Below are 15,564 nucleotides of genomic sequence, written 5' to 3'. Positions count from 1 at the left end.
TAATCGAGATGTGCTTTACATTATGGAAAATACTAAGAATAGTGATCAGAGCTTTACCCACCTTTACAATGAGTTGCCCTCGTGTTGCACCGCCTTTAGACTTGAACTACACTCAGGCGCAAACTTAACTGTTTGCTTACTTGGGATTAGGAGTAAAATAACCAAGTTTATAAAATTACTTGGTAGCCCTATTACATTATTCCCAAGGTGAAAAAACTTATTTACAGGTATTTATATATATACCCAAGGTAAAATACTTTCTACATATATATATATATATATATATATATATATATATATATATATATATATATTTTATATATATTTTTTTTATAAAGAATTCAATGACTGGAACTGAGATTTAAGTAAAAAGGTTTTAATATTAAAAACACAACTAGTTTCGGCTTGTAACAGCCTTCTTACAGAAATAAACCATCTCAAAATTTCTTTCGAAGTTAATGGATATTCCTAGAGAATCATTGAAAGATTCCTTCTTAATCCTCCTAGACATCACTCAGAAGTAACAAATAGATTCAAAGGCAATATATCTATTCCTTACATAAGTACAGTTTCACATAAATTAGCAGAAGTTCTAAGAAAATAAAATAATAACAATAATAATAATAATATCAGAACCTTGTTCACTCCACTTCCAAAGGTCTGTTTCTTAATAAGCCACCCAAAACCTTGTCATCATCAACTCAAATACCCTGGTGTATATAAAATATTGTGTGATTGTGATATTCCTTATTTTGGGCAGACAGACAAATCTGTCGAATTGTGTATGGAAGAGCACATGAGGGAGATTACTTACAAGAGACAGTGAGCCAGTGCAATATGAAGTCATATCCTTTTCTCGGCTAATCCTAATGATGATAACCAAAGTCACAAAATCTGCTGGGAAAAATCTACTACCATCTTCCTTTGCAATGATGATCTAGAGAGAAAAATCATGGAATCTAGAGAAATCATCTTCAATCCTGTTCATCTAAATAATAACTTGAGCTACAACCTCCCAGATTGTCATTCAGCTGTAATCACGTACTGGCGTTCACGAGATGCTACTAACATGAACTTTCCCAACAATACAACTAACGAAAGAACAGCTTTAAATACAATACAATGATTTAATGTCAATTATGTATAGAGAGACTCTATGATGTTCATAGTTTATTTAAGCTTCAGGGTTTTAGTGTTTTTTCTTTCTTTTATAATGTCACCTGATGAAGGCTGGTACAAACCGAAACTGGTCGTGTTTTTATATTAAAACCTTTTTACTTAAATCTCGGTTTATATATATATATATATATGTATAATATATATATATATATAATATATATATATATATTATATATTTATATATATATATATATATAGGCATTTATATATATCATCATCAAATTCCTGCCATGTACCCTCAAGGGGTGTACAGGATATGATAGTACTACATGAAAAAAATTACATCATTAATTTCCTATCTACAATTTTCCTCCAAATCAGTCTGTTACTTGTCAATACTCCAACATTATCAGATCTTATATTTCTATCTTCTAAAGCACTTTGTACCGTATCAATCTACCTATATCTTGGTCTTCCTCTGGGTCGTTTTGCTGCCAACCTGGAAGAGAACACTTGTTTTGCTAATCTTTCCTCGCCCATTCTGTTTAAGTGACCATACCACCTAAGATTAGCTCTGCTAACGCATTCCTGGATGCTGACAATGTCAAGTTCTTTCCTAATATCCTCTTTTTTAATATGATACTGCCATTGATGCCATCTGTTCACGCCTATAATCTTTCTCAGGACTCTCATATCTGTGGTCTCTAGTCTTTGGTCAAGTGTTTTACTTCTGACCAAGCTCTCAGATCCATAAGTTAAAACTGGTTTGAACACTGTCTTGTATACAGCTAATTTAGTGTTCCGAGTAATTTCTCTCTTATTCCATATCAATTTATTAAATTCACTTCCGACCATACCAGCTTTGTTGATTCTGTTGTCTATTTCTATATTTAATTTACCATCTTCAGTAAAAATCATGCCTAAATAGCTGAAATGTTTTACTTGTTCCACAGGTTCTCCATTCACAACACAATTGACATTTTCAACGATTCTGCCTATTTTCATTGTCTTTGTCTTTTTATTGCTGACCTTCATACCATATCTATTACAACAGCTATTCAATTTAGTCAGAGAATCTTGCAGACTTGTAGCGGATTTATTTAGAAGTATAACATCATCCGCATAAAGCAAAGAGCTGACATTAACATCTCCAATTTTGATATCATGTTTAATACCACTTTCCTTCATAATGTGATCCATATAGATAATGAATAACAGAGGGGATAATGTACATCCTTGTCTCACACCAGATTTAACATTAAACCATCTTCCTGTACTTCCTTCATTTCTAACTGCTGACTTACAACTCAAATAAAGACTAAGTATTGCTCGATATAATGCCCCATTGACACCATATAACTGCAGCATATTGAATAGCTTCTCTCTTGGCACCTTGTCATATGCCTTTTCCAGATCGACAAAACTTAAATACAGATCTTTGTTATATTCCCATGCTTTCTCGACTATTTGTCGTAAAGTGAAGCTCTGATCCTGACAGCCTCTATTTGGCCTGAATCCAGCTTGTTCTTCACCAAGCTTTTCTTCCACAATTCTTCTCAACCGTTTCTCAAGTATACTTGCATAGATCTTGCCAAAAACACTCAGTAGGGAAATACCTCTGTAATTCTCACATGCAGTTTTATTTCCCTTTTTATATATGGGTACTATGAGAGCTCTACTCCAATCATCAGGAATTCGTCCCTCTGTCCAGGCTTTCTGAACTATGCAGTGCAGCCACTGTAAGACTCTTATACCACCATACTTCAGCATTTCTGTCGAATATCATCTACTCCTGCTGCCTTTCCACATTTCAAGCCTTTGATGGCTTTTTCTACTTCAAGTATGGATATGTATTCCTGACTGCATGCCTGGTCAGTGTTTTTTTACCACTGTGCTGTCATCACTGCGTGTTTCATTTAGCAGTTTTTCAAAGTAATTACTCCATACTTCAAGGATATCTTTTTCTCCCATTTTCAGGTCACCTTTATCATCTCTAATTCCTTTTATAGCACTCTTTCCTCCATTCTTAAGCTTCTTCAACAACCTCCAGAATATTTTTGCCACCTTCTTGATATTTATTTTCTATATTCTTACCAAAGTCCTCCCATGACATTTGTTTAGCTAATTTTACACAGTGCTTAGCATTATTGCATTTGTCTCTATATTCTCTAAGAGCACAAGCTGACTTATTTGACAGGAACTTTTGGTATGCTTTCTTCTTTTCCTTCACTGTCTCTTTAACTTCCTGTGTCCACCAGGGAGTTCTGATTTTTTTTATCCTTACAGACAACCTCACCACATGCCTCTCTGGCAGAATCAATCAATGTTTTCTTCAGAGTTTGCCACTGAATCTCCAAGGTTTGCTTCATGTTCTCAAACACTTTCATTTTTTCTTCAATAATCTTTGTGTAGTTTAGTCTACAGCTCACATCTGAGAGCTGCTCAACTTTTATTTGCTTTAAAACTTTCTTACATGTTATTCTTTTCAATATGAAATTCAATTTTATCCTGCTCAAGACTAAATAGTGATCACTTCCAATTTCAAAGCCTCTGTACACTCTGGTGTCCTGCACCAGGGAGAAAACATCACTATCAACAATAACATAGTCAATGAGACTTTTCTTATTCCTAGCCTCTTCTCTCCATGTGAATTTGTGCACATTTTTATGTTGGAACATGGTGTTAGTAATAACCAGTCCATGTCCTGAGTAGAAATCCAACAGATATTTGCCATTATTATTAGCTTTGCTCTTTTCTCCAAATTTTCCCAAAATATTTTTGTATGTCTCACAATCATTTCCTACTCTTCTATTTAGATCCCCAACAAGGACCAACTTTTCATTTTTCATTGTCAGTTGCTTTTTTTCTAAAGTCTCAAAAAATTCCTCCACTTCTACCTTAGTAGAACCTTCTGTGGGACCATAGGCACAAATGAGTCTCATTGTCCCATTCTCATATTTGCCCACATTACTCTACTTGAGACTGACTGCCATTCAAGAAGATTAGCCTCGTATTTTGTGTTGAATACTATGGCTACTCCTTCTTTTCCTTGATTGTCATTGCCTGAATATAACATTTTGTATTTATTGCTCAAAAAGATCTCACCAGTTTTGGGCTTTTTTGTTTCAGTCACCCCTATTATGTCGATCTGGAATTTATCTTATTCCTCAGCTAGCTCCATTTCTTTGCCATTCAGGCTTCTTACGTTGATAGTACCGATCTTTAACTCTGGTGATGTTGAGTTGGGATTTATTTTCAGATTTGTTCCAGTAGCTGACTTTTCACTGTTCACCCTGGTTCCCTGGAAAAAACAACGGGGGGCCTTGTTTAACCGGGCGATGCCACAGCCGGCATGAAATTTTGTCATGTTGTACCATCATTCTATATTTTGGTTTAACCAATAAGAATACAATTTGGTCGGCTAAATCTCAAATTGCCAGCCATCCTCATCCATTCAGTATCCAAGTAGATACCCAACAGGGTGCACCACGAGAAGGTGAGGATTGGACATTAGGTCAGAAGCCCTGGTCTGTTCTCCACATTCCTTTAAAGGCTATGTGGAGGTCTCCTCTCAGTTATACAGCTTTGACCCTTAAGCACCCTCTTTACTTAATATAGTTTTTATTTAATATATTTAATAACTATATTTAATATAGTTTTTATATTAAAACCTTTTTACTTAAATCTTTATATATATATATATATATATATATATATATATATATTAAGGTTTATATATATATATGTATAATATATATATGTATAATATATATATATATATATGTATATATAATATATTATATATTTATATATATTTAGTATTTATACTAAATTTTTAAATATTTATATATATATAGGCATTTATATATATATATATAGGTATTGGAAAAGCAACTGCAGTGGATATGGCTCGTAGGAATGCAAGAGTAATTATGGGATGTCGGAATATAGATCGAGGAAATCAGGCTGCTCAAGATATCATTAATAATACAAGTAATAAAAATGTCATTGTAAAGTACATAGATCTTGCCTCACTGAAGTCTGTTGTTTCATTTGCCAATGACATACTCTCAACAGAGCCTAGTCTTAATGTTTTGATAAATAATGCAGGAATTTCAGGTAAGCCTGCTGAGAATTAATGAATTAAACTACTTGTATACTATCTGTAACTGGTGGTATATAATCTGAAGTTAGTTTTGTGCTCTTTGATTATTCCTAATTTTATTGTCTTTGTTTAGCTCCTCCTGAAAGAGAAATTACAGAAGATGGTTATGAGTTAGTCTTTCAAACTAATCATCTGGGACACTTTTTACTCACGACACAACTACTGTGTATGTACATTAGTATTATATTATCACACTTTCTAAATTTGTAGTTACTTATTAAAATGAAGGAAAGAATTCTTTCAATTTCTTGCATTCTCTAAAGGAAGACTGAATTGTATTTTTTCTTTGTGTTATTTTAATTCTTATTATTATTTTAATTTAGTCATTATTTTGTAATGAATTCTGAAATATATTTATTGATTTCATTTTATCTATGCTTTTATGAATTTATTAAATCATTGTTATTATTATTAACACCAGACCTCCATGGAGTCAAAAGACTCATTATGGGTGTCACACAACTTTATAAATCAATGTATCTGCATTCACCACAATGCCAGAGAAAGCATTCCACTGACCAACCATTTTCCAATCAAAGAAGTTGCTCCTTATGCACTTGCTCACACTCTCCTTATACAGCTTCCAATCATCATCATCAAATTACTGACATGTATCATAAAGGGGTGTACAGGATATGAGAGTACTACATGAAAAAAATTACATCATTATTTATTTCCTATCTACAATTTTCCTCCAAATCAATCTGTTACTTGTTAAGACTCCAACATTATCAGATCTTATATTTTTATCATCTAAGGCACTTTGTACCGTATCAATCCACCTATATCTCGATCTTCCTCTGAGTCATTTTCCTGCCAACCTTTCTCAAGTATACTTGCATAGATCTTGCCAGGAACACTCAGTAGGGAAATACCTCTGTAATTCTCACATTCAGTTTTATTTCCCTTTTTATATATGGGTACTATGAGAGCTCTACTCCAATCATCGGGAATTCGTCCCTCTGTCCAGGCTTTCTGAACTATGCAGTGCAGCCACTGTAAGACTTTTATACCACCATACTTCAGCATTTCTGGTCGAATATCATCTACTCCTGCTGCCTTTCCACATTTCAAGCCTTTGAGTGCTTTTTCTACTTCAAGTATGGATATGTATTCCTGACTATATGCCTGTTGAGTGTTTTTTTACCACTGTGCTAGCACTGCTTGTTTCATTTAGCAATTTTTCGAAGTAATTACTCCATACTTCAAGGATATCTTTTTTCCTCCTGTTTTAATGTCACCTTTCTCATCTCTAACTCCTTTTACAGCACTCTTTCCTCCATTTCTAAGTTTCTTCAACAACTTCCAGAATATCTTACCACCTTCTTGATATTTATTTTCTATGTTCTTGCCAAAGTCCTCCCATGACTTTTGTTTAGCTAGTTTTACCCAGTGATTAGCTTCCTTACATTTGTCTCTGTATTTTTTAAGAGCACAAGCTGAGTTATTTGCCAGGAACTTTTGATATGCTTTCTTCTTTTTGCCTGTTTAACTTCCTGTGTCCACCATGGAGATTTTTATATCCTTGCAGACAACCTCACCACATGCCTCTGGCTGAATCAATCAGGGTTTTCTTCAAGGCTTGCCACTGAATCTCCAAGGTTTGGTTTCTGTTCTCACTCTCTTTCATTTTTTTTTTCCAATAATCTTTGTGTATTTTAGTCTATAGTTCACATCTGAGAGTTGCTCAATTTTTATTCACTTTAAAACTTTCTTACATGTTATTCTTTTCAATATGAAATTCAATTTTATCCTGCTCAAGACTAAACAGTGATCACTTCCTATTTCAAATCCTCTGTACTCCCTGGTGTCCTGCACCAGGGAGAAAACATCACTATCAACAATAACATAGTCAATGAGACTTTTCTTATTCTTTGCCTCTTCTCTCTATGTGAGTTTGTGCACATTTTTATGTTGGAACATGGTGTTAATAATAACTAGTCCATGTCCTGAGCAGAAATCCAACAGATATTTGCCATTATTATTAGCTCTGCTCTTTTCTCCAAATTTTCCCAAAATATTTTTGTATGTCTGACAATCATTTCCTACTCTGCTATTTAGATCCCCATCAAGGACCAACTTTTCCTTTTTCATTGTGTCAGTTGCTTTCTCTAAATCATCAAAAAATTCCTCCACTTCTATCTTATAGAACCACTTCTATCTTATTTGTGTCTATGTGGGACCATAGACACAAATAAGTCTCATTGTCCAATTCCCCATTCTGATATTTGCCCACATCGCTCTACTTGAGACTGCCTGCCATTCAAGATTTGCCTCATATTTAGTGTTAAATACTATTCTTTTCCTTGATTGTCATTGTCTGAATATAACATTTTGTATTTATTGCTCAGAAAGATCTCGCCAGTTTGTCTTTTTTTGTTTCAGTCACCACCTCTATTATGTCGATCTGGTACTTATCTAATTCCTCAGCTACCTCCATTTATTTGCCATTCAGGCTTCTTATGTTGATAGTACTGATCTTTAACTCTGGTGATATTGAGTTTGGGTGTGCACTCAGATTTTCAGTTTCCAATCATTATTTATTTAAATCATTAATTTTTACATAATTTATTTGATGATTTATATGTTTATTATTATTGCATCCTTCAATGCGTTTGCAAATTATTGAATCATTACCTGTCGTATTTTTTATATTTAATGTTATATATTTTATCTATGGCCTTTGAACTAAGCTCTAAAATTTTTATTTCATACTTTTCTTTATCTTTAAGTAGATACTTTTGGGCACAGTATGTGTGTACATGTTTATGCTAGTGCAATTAATAATGATGGGAAGACATCCATAATACATACAGAAATACAGTCCCATCCCCTAGCCTATCTTAAAGCATTTATTGCTTACCTTTGTTATTGTTAACCCTCTCATGAATTTTTATATTCATTTATAAAAAATTATAATGGCATGATACAGTACCATTTAATCTTACAGTATTACCATGAATTCATTAATTTTGCTAAATTTGTGTCCTGTATATGTAAAAAAAAAAAAAAAAAAAAAAAAAAGCTGAGCCAACTGACTACAGGCATATTTCTATGGAAATGACTTAGACTAAGGAATTTATTTTCATTGAAAGACATTACAAGTATGACAAAACAGATTATAAACAATTTATATTTTGCTGAAACACTGCATGAATGATTAAAATTTGGATTACTTAGAATTACAATTTGCAATATAGCTATGTATATCAAGAACAGTCTTATTCTTTTTGCCTCATTTTCTATGGAAAGACTGAAAACATTCTGAACAGATTGGAACCTCACATCCTCTTGTTTTGCTCTTGCAGTGTACATCTCTGCAACGATTGGCATTAGCACCTGTTGTCTTCTTTGGGAAGTGTCTACCGCCATCAAAATGTTTCTCATGTGGCACAGAGTGAGTTTTGTGTTTCTTTAGTGCTGGTGGTGTCTGACTTGAAGGGTGTCCTCATTTCTTTGTACCTAGCTGAGTTAAACCTTGATATATCAAAGTAGTTACCACTCTTGATTTGAATCCCAACAAATCCAATTTTTTCTTCCCATTTCCAAATGATCCGTGCATTACAAACAAGTACGTTCAACATATTGTAAAAAAATTCTCATATACCATCATTTGTTCCTGGGTATCTGGGTATCGTTTTGATACAAAGCTACAAGAAAGTCCATAAGGTCCACTCCACCCATATATTTGCTATAAACAGCTATGCTGCAAGCTAGTGAAATTTCAACATACTTTTTTTCTTTCTGGCTGAACCCCTGACATGCACTGACAGGCTCCTTTCCTAAATAACTAGATACTACATGTACTATTGAGTTATCAACCCATCTAGTGACAGTATGCCATCAGAGGATGTGGTAACTGACATATTTTGTCCCATCTTCTGCAAATCATTTTCATTTTTCAGTTTCTTGTCAGCACCTTGAAGTCAATTTCTTCTGCATGTACCCACATAATGAATATCATCTTCCTTTAATTTCTTAATGAGGATAATGCTCATGAAAAAGTTGTCTGCATATACCTTGAAGTTCTTACCAGCAAGATCATTACAAAGCCTAAGTACTACATTTTCACTTGCACTGAATGAGTCTGAATTTTGTCTTCCAGTATCTGCACCTACATAAAGATCAAATCAATATACATAGCCTGTAATGCCTGCCCTCACCCACATTTTGAAACCCCATTTTTTTGATTGCTTAGATAAGTATTGTTTGAGTTGGGCATGTCCCTTGAATGGAATCATCATCTCATCTACATTCTGAAATTCTTCTGGGCTGACACAGCATGGGATGTTTCATGAAACTTTTGCAGCACTGGTCTTATGCATATTTCTTTGTCTTTATTGTTGGTAGGTATTGTGTCTGAATCAACAAAATGCAAATATTGCCTTATGTCCTCCCATCTGTTCACTGACTTAGCATCATCTATAACATCCATGAACAGTCATGTTCAGAAGACCAATACTGCCTTACACGTGGTTATTTTATGTATGTCATGACAAGTACAATTCCAAGGTAAATTTTGAGTTCAGTCACAGTAAGTGCTAAATTATCTTTGCCTTTACAGCATGCATACAGATTAGTTTGTTTTACAATTTCATCCATCAATTCATCTGGAAACAGCTTTGAAAAATAATCTACAGGATTCTCTCCGTGAATATTTACTTGATGTTTTCCTCTAAACTGTGTTTCAGTACCAGCCAGAGGATTATATTTCTCACTAAACCACACTGGTTGTCTCTGCAATGGCATATCACCAGCAACAGCTGTATTTTGCACACTAGAGGTCAGACTCACAACTTTGAATGTTGTGAGTCTGACCAACAGGGGAAGGATGCTGAACATTACTGTCTTCACTTGAACTGTCATCACTCTCTGTAGGATCATTTTGTGGCTGTTGGTATGTAGGATCATCATCAGAATCACTCAGTTCCAAACCATTTTCAGATTCCTCCAACAGTTTTTCAATCTCCTCTTCAGTAAGTTACTTGTGGTAATAGGTCTTTTTTTTATGCCAGATGGACCTGACTTTTGGCTATCCATCTGTGAACGAGATGATAATGCCAATTAACACACTTACTATTCATTTATGTTTGCAAAAATAAAATGAATAAAATTATAAAAATATTGTACAAGAACTTTCTAATCTCAAACTATTTGCTGCATAGATTACCTTACAAACATATTGTCCTCATGTGAGGATAGGTTGTTTTCAAGTTCATTTTATGAATATGGTAATAAACATATTAACATATTAAATATACACACTTCATCTGCAAAGTATAACAGTATATAAAACTATACTAACCTTTCCAAAAGACTCATAAAATCACCAAATTCAAATAAACAAAACAGCAGCTTTTCACTTCCTCCTTGATACCACCATGCACTTCAGAGAGATTGGTATTCCTGTACCTCTGTTGAAACTCCTGCCATCTGGTGTGGTTTCTAAGAACACTTCGGTTGGGGGGGTGGGGGGGGGGGGGGGTGGGGGGGGGGGGGGGTGGGGGGGGGGGGGGGTGGGGGGGGGGGGGGGTGGGGGGGGGGGGGGGTGGGGGGGGGGGGGGGTGGGGGGGGGGGGGGGTGGGGGGGGGGGGGGGTGGGGGGGGGGGGGGGTGGGGGGGGGGGGGGGTGGGGGGGGGGGGGGGTGGGGGGGGGGGGGGGTGGGGGGGGGGGGGGGTGGGGGGGGGGGGGGGTGGGGGGGGGGGGGGGTGGGGGGGGGGGGGGGTGGGGGGGGGGGGGGGTGGGGGGGGGGGGGGGTGGGGGGGGGGGGGGGTGGGGGGGGGGGGGGGTGGGGGGGGGGGGGGGTGGGGGGGGGGGGGGGTGGGGGGGGGGGGGGGTGGGGGGGGGGGGGGGTGGGGGGGGGGGGGGGTGGGGGGGGGGGGGGGTGGGGGGGGGGGGGGGTGGGGGGGGGGGGGGGTGGGGGGGGGGGGGGGTGGGGGGGGGGGGGGGTGGGGGGGGGGGGCAATTAAATACCATTCGTGAAACACCAGATTTTTCATTTAAAGATATTTACGATGAAGCGTGTATAAAAGCCAACAATTTTAATATTGACATTAAAAAGCCAAGGACTACATCAAAATAAACATTAAGGTCCAGTGTTCCAGCCGATTTTGTAGAAGAGTATTTCAGGAGAACTATTTTCATTCCATTTGTTGATCAAATATTGACTCAACTTTAGGAACATTTCACTAGGCACCGCAACATTTCGAAAAATTTTTTTTCTCTTCTACGAAATGGAAAAGATGCTCCAACAGCAAGTGCAATGGAAGATTTTGAACAGTTGTGTGAATTTTATGCTGGTGATTTGCCTTATACAAATCCAGCAATTTTGAACGGCGAATTCAAGTTGTGGTATAAGAAATTTGAAAAAACGTTTGCAATAGCTCCATGGAAAAATGCTGTTGATGCAGTTTCAAAGTGTGACAAAATGATATATCCTAACATCTATAACTTATTAAAAAATATTTGCAACATTCCGGTAACAACATGCATCAGTGAAAGGTCATTTTCTAACTTATGCCTTTTAAAAACCTATTTACAAACCTGTTTACCTATTTAGTCAAAATTTTCTTCCTTGTTCACCTGATCAACATCTTCTTCTTAGTCTTCTTCTTCTACAGCTTCTCCCACTTAAGTGGGGTCACTATTTGTTATGAGTCTCCTCCACACCTTCCTGTCTTGGGCTGTCACCACATCCAAGTTCTTCATCTTCAAGTCCTCTTCTACCAGCTCCCTCCATCTCTTCTTTGGCCGCCCACACTTCTGCCTTCCTTGCACATCCATCTGCATGACCCTTCTTACCACATATTCATCCTCCCTCCTCATTGCATGACCAAACCATCTCAACCTTGCCTCCTGTATTTTCGCTCCTAAGTTCGTAACTTTCACTGTTCCCCTGACATAGTCATTTCTCAGATGATCCTTTCTGGTCACACCGCACATCCACCTAAGCATTCTCATCTCTGCTACTTCCATCCTGCTGATGTTATTTTTCCTCAGGGCCACAGTTTCTATAGCATATGTCATAGCTGGCCTCACTACTGTCCTATAAATTTTGCCTTTCAGATTGATCGGCACCCTCTTATCGCATAACACTCCAGCCATCTCCATCCAGTTCCTCCAACCCGCTTCTATCCTGCATCCCACTTCCTTCTCAGCTCCTCCATCTTCTTCCACTGTTGAACCTAAGTATCTAAAGTCTCTCACCTTCCTGATGATATTTCCTTCCAGCTCCAGATCTGTCTCCTGGCCACAGCCCACTGCGTAACACATATACTCTGTCTTACTTCTGCTCAGTCTCATACCTCTCTCTTCCAGTACTTTTCTCCATCTTTCCAGTTTAGTTTCCGCTTCTTCTCTTGAATCTACACACAGCAAGATGTCATCTGCATATAACATTGTCCAAGGTGCATCTTCTCTCACCTCCTCTGTTACCACCTCCATCACAATATTAAACAGAAACGGACTTAATGCTGACCCTTGATGTAAGCCAACTGTTACTTGAAAACTTTCTGTCTGTCCCAAACAGGTCCGAACACTTGTCTTCACATTTCTGTACATTTCCCACACCAACCTGACATATTTCTCCGGCACTTTCTTCTCCCTCAGACACCTCCAGACTTCTTGCCTTGGCACTCTATCGTATGCTTTCTCCAGATCAATAAATACCAGATGTAGCTTCCTTTGTTTCTCTCGATATTTTTCCATCATCTGTCATAACCCAAAGATAGCATCTGTTGTTGATCTACCAGGCATGAAGCCAAATTGTTCCTTTGCAATCTCCACCTCCTCCCTCAATCTACCATCAAGAACCCTTTCTAGGATCTTCATTGTGTGGGACATCAACTTTATTCCTCTGTAATTTTTACAGTCTTGTGCATCCCCTTTACCCTTGTAGATGGGAACAAGAGTACTCTCCCTCCATTCCTCGGGTATATTTTCCTGTTGGCAAACTTTCATGAACAGGTCCCACAGCAGGTCAATTCCCTCTTCCCCCAGTGCCTTCCATGCCTCCACTGGAATTCTGTCGGGGCCCACTGCTTTTGCATTCTTCATCCTCTTCATGGCCTCCGTCACTTCCATTCTACTGATGTTCTGCACCATCCCCTCAGAAGGCTGCCCATCTCCTCTGTGAGTCCTTGCATTTTCCTCATTCAAAAGTCCCTCAAAGTATATTTTCCATCTGTTTCTTATGTCCACATCCCTCCATAATACTCTTCCTTCAGCATCTTTGATCTGCCTCACATGTAAGATGTCCTTAGCTGCTTTATTTCTACATTTCGCTAGTTGGTAAATTTTTCTCTGTCCTTCCTTTGTTTCTAATTGATCATACAGATCTTGATATGCCATGGCCTTCGCCTGTGCCACAACTCTCTTGGCTTCTTGCTTTCTCTCTTTGTACACCTCTCTGTCCTCTTCCACTCTTGACTCATCCCACTTCTGCTTTGCCTTCCTCTTAGCTGTCACTGCCACTTGTACATCATTATTCCACCACCAACCCTCCTTCTGCTCTCTAATCTTTCCAGATGTCTCACCAAGCACCTCGATTGCACAGCTCAGGATTACTTTTGAATTATGTTTCCACCAATCTTGTACACTTTCCAGTCCATCCGAAATCCTCTCTAACACTCTCTCCCTAAAATGATTCCTCACACTCTCCTCTTTTAAGCGAAACCACTTAATTGTCTTCATCCCATGGCAACCAGAAGTTCTTATCTTCGATCTTATTTTAAAGCATGCGCACAGCAGTCGGTGTTGTTGTGCTACTTGATCTGTTGGAATTACTTTACAATTTGTCACAACCTTAAGATGTTTTCTTCTAGTCAAAATGTAGTCAATTTGTGAGCTGTTGTTACCACTTCTAAATGTTATCAAATGTTCTTCCCTCTTGAAGAAAAACGAGTTCACAATGTCCTGATCAACATATGTGGTATAAATCTACCATATCAGTGATGTGCAGCACTGCCTGCAGACATCTAGACCTGACCTCCTGTTTTTGGCCTAATCCAAAATTACAGTGACAACCTAACTGTCCAAATTACACTCTGTGTGATTCCTTTTACCACAAAGTGGTGCATGTATTTTGTCCAGTCTGATATTTCTTGCAAGAGAATGACAAATCATAAACCTCCTCTTTTTAAACTTCTCTAAACTTAAGGTTTCCTTTCTCCATTATGTATCATTTATCTGCTGTCTACTGCTCCACTAATTCTGAGAATCATTTTGACCTTCTTTGTATCTCGAATCATACCACTTCCTTTATCTTTCCCTCTTTTATCTTTACAGTATCAAGAGTTTCTATTCCTTATAACCGCATCCATTATACGAGGATAAGTGGTTGGCCCTATGCTTCCCAGTGTATCCTGTGTCTGTAGAAGCGTTATGTTCTCAAGGTGGGTTTGCCTGCTTGCAGTAGGAAAAACCCCAGATAAACTGGGGAGAAAAACCCTGCAGTCCACGCACAAGACCGGCTAGCTTGTCTATGTCTCTGAGAAAGATCCTAAGCTCCTCACGTCAGCAACAGGAATCAAACCTTGGACACTCCTTTCCCAAGCATATGGTTGCAAAGCGCATAGGCACTTGGCTAACTGTGCAGACTCACTTCCTTTATCAGAATTTCTATTTCTCTCTCTCCAGTCATCTTACCTTTTACTCAACATTCATCCACATAATCAAGGCTATCTGGGATTAAATCCATTGATGCCTTTCATGTGTTTTTTTTTTTCACCTATGTCTAATACACTACTTCTGCTTTTGCTGAAACTATGTACGTACACTAACTCAAGTTGCCCAGAACTTCCTTCTGTTTATATTTAATGTATATATGCATGCCTCTCATTTCTTACCTGCTTTTTTAATTAATAGGAACTATTAATTAAAATAGCAGGTAAGATTAAAATTACAAGAAGCATAGCACACTAAAGAATCCTGTATTATGCTATGTAAAATGCAGTCATTAAATAGAGATAATAGTATCTTAATCATAATAGCATTATGATTAAGACTTTAGGTACCACTTCACAGATTAGATAGGGGGAAAGGGGGGGGGGGCTATATAGAAGTTAGAAAGAGAGAGAGACTGTTTTTGAACTGAGGCAGCAAAATTCCCCAAACTTTAATAAGTATCTATATTAGGTGACTAGAAATCTGGGAGATATTTTAAGACCAACTTGACATGCAAAACTTCTTTTTATCCAACAGTAGAAGATTCCAAATTAGGACTGTTACAGTTTTAAATTATTTCCACTCATATCTGATTGCCAGTGCTTGTGTACTTTGAC

General features: G+C 37.6%; 1 protein-coding gene across 4 annotated transcripts in view; it reads left to right on the top strand.

The window, feature by feature from the left end:
- LOC150097391 (retinol dehydrogenase 12-like) overlaps positions 1-15,564 on the top strand; it is a 72,537-nt gene that overhangs the window by 16,642 nt on the left and 40,331 nt on the right. For 3 of the 4 annotated variants that reach the window (XM_090407125.1, XM_090407126.1, XM_090407127.1), the window contains exons 3-4: positions 4,999-5,238; positions 5,358-5,450. In XM_090407125.1, the coding sequence (XP_090263251.1) occupies positions 4,999-5,238; positions 5,358-5,450 (333 nt within the window). The remainder of the gene's footprint in view (positions 1-4,998; positions 5,239-5,357; positions 5,451-15,564) is intronic. The other variant, XM_090407128.1, reaches the window with a different exon arrangement.

Source organism: Typopeltis vanoorti, chromosome 17 (assembly GCF_054136105.1).
Source record: "Typopeltis vanoorti isolate ZY-2024b chromosome 17, IOZ_Tvanoo_1.0, whole genome shotgun sequence".
NCBI classification, from domain to species: domain Eukaryota; kingdom Metazoa; phylum Arthropoda; class Arachnida; order Uropygi; family Thelyphonidae; genus Typopeltis; species Typopeltis vanoorti.
Note: the sequence above shows the minus strand (reverse complement) of the source record. Positions and strands in the feature narration are given on the sequence as shown.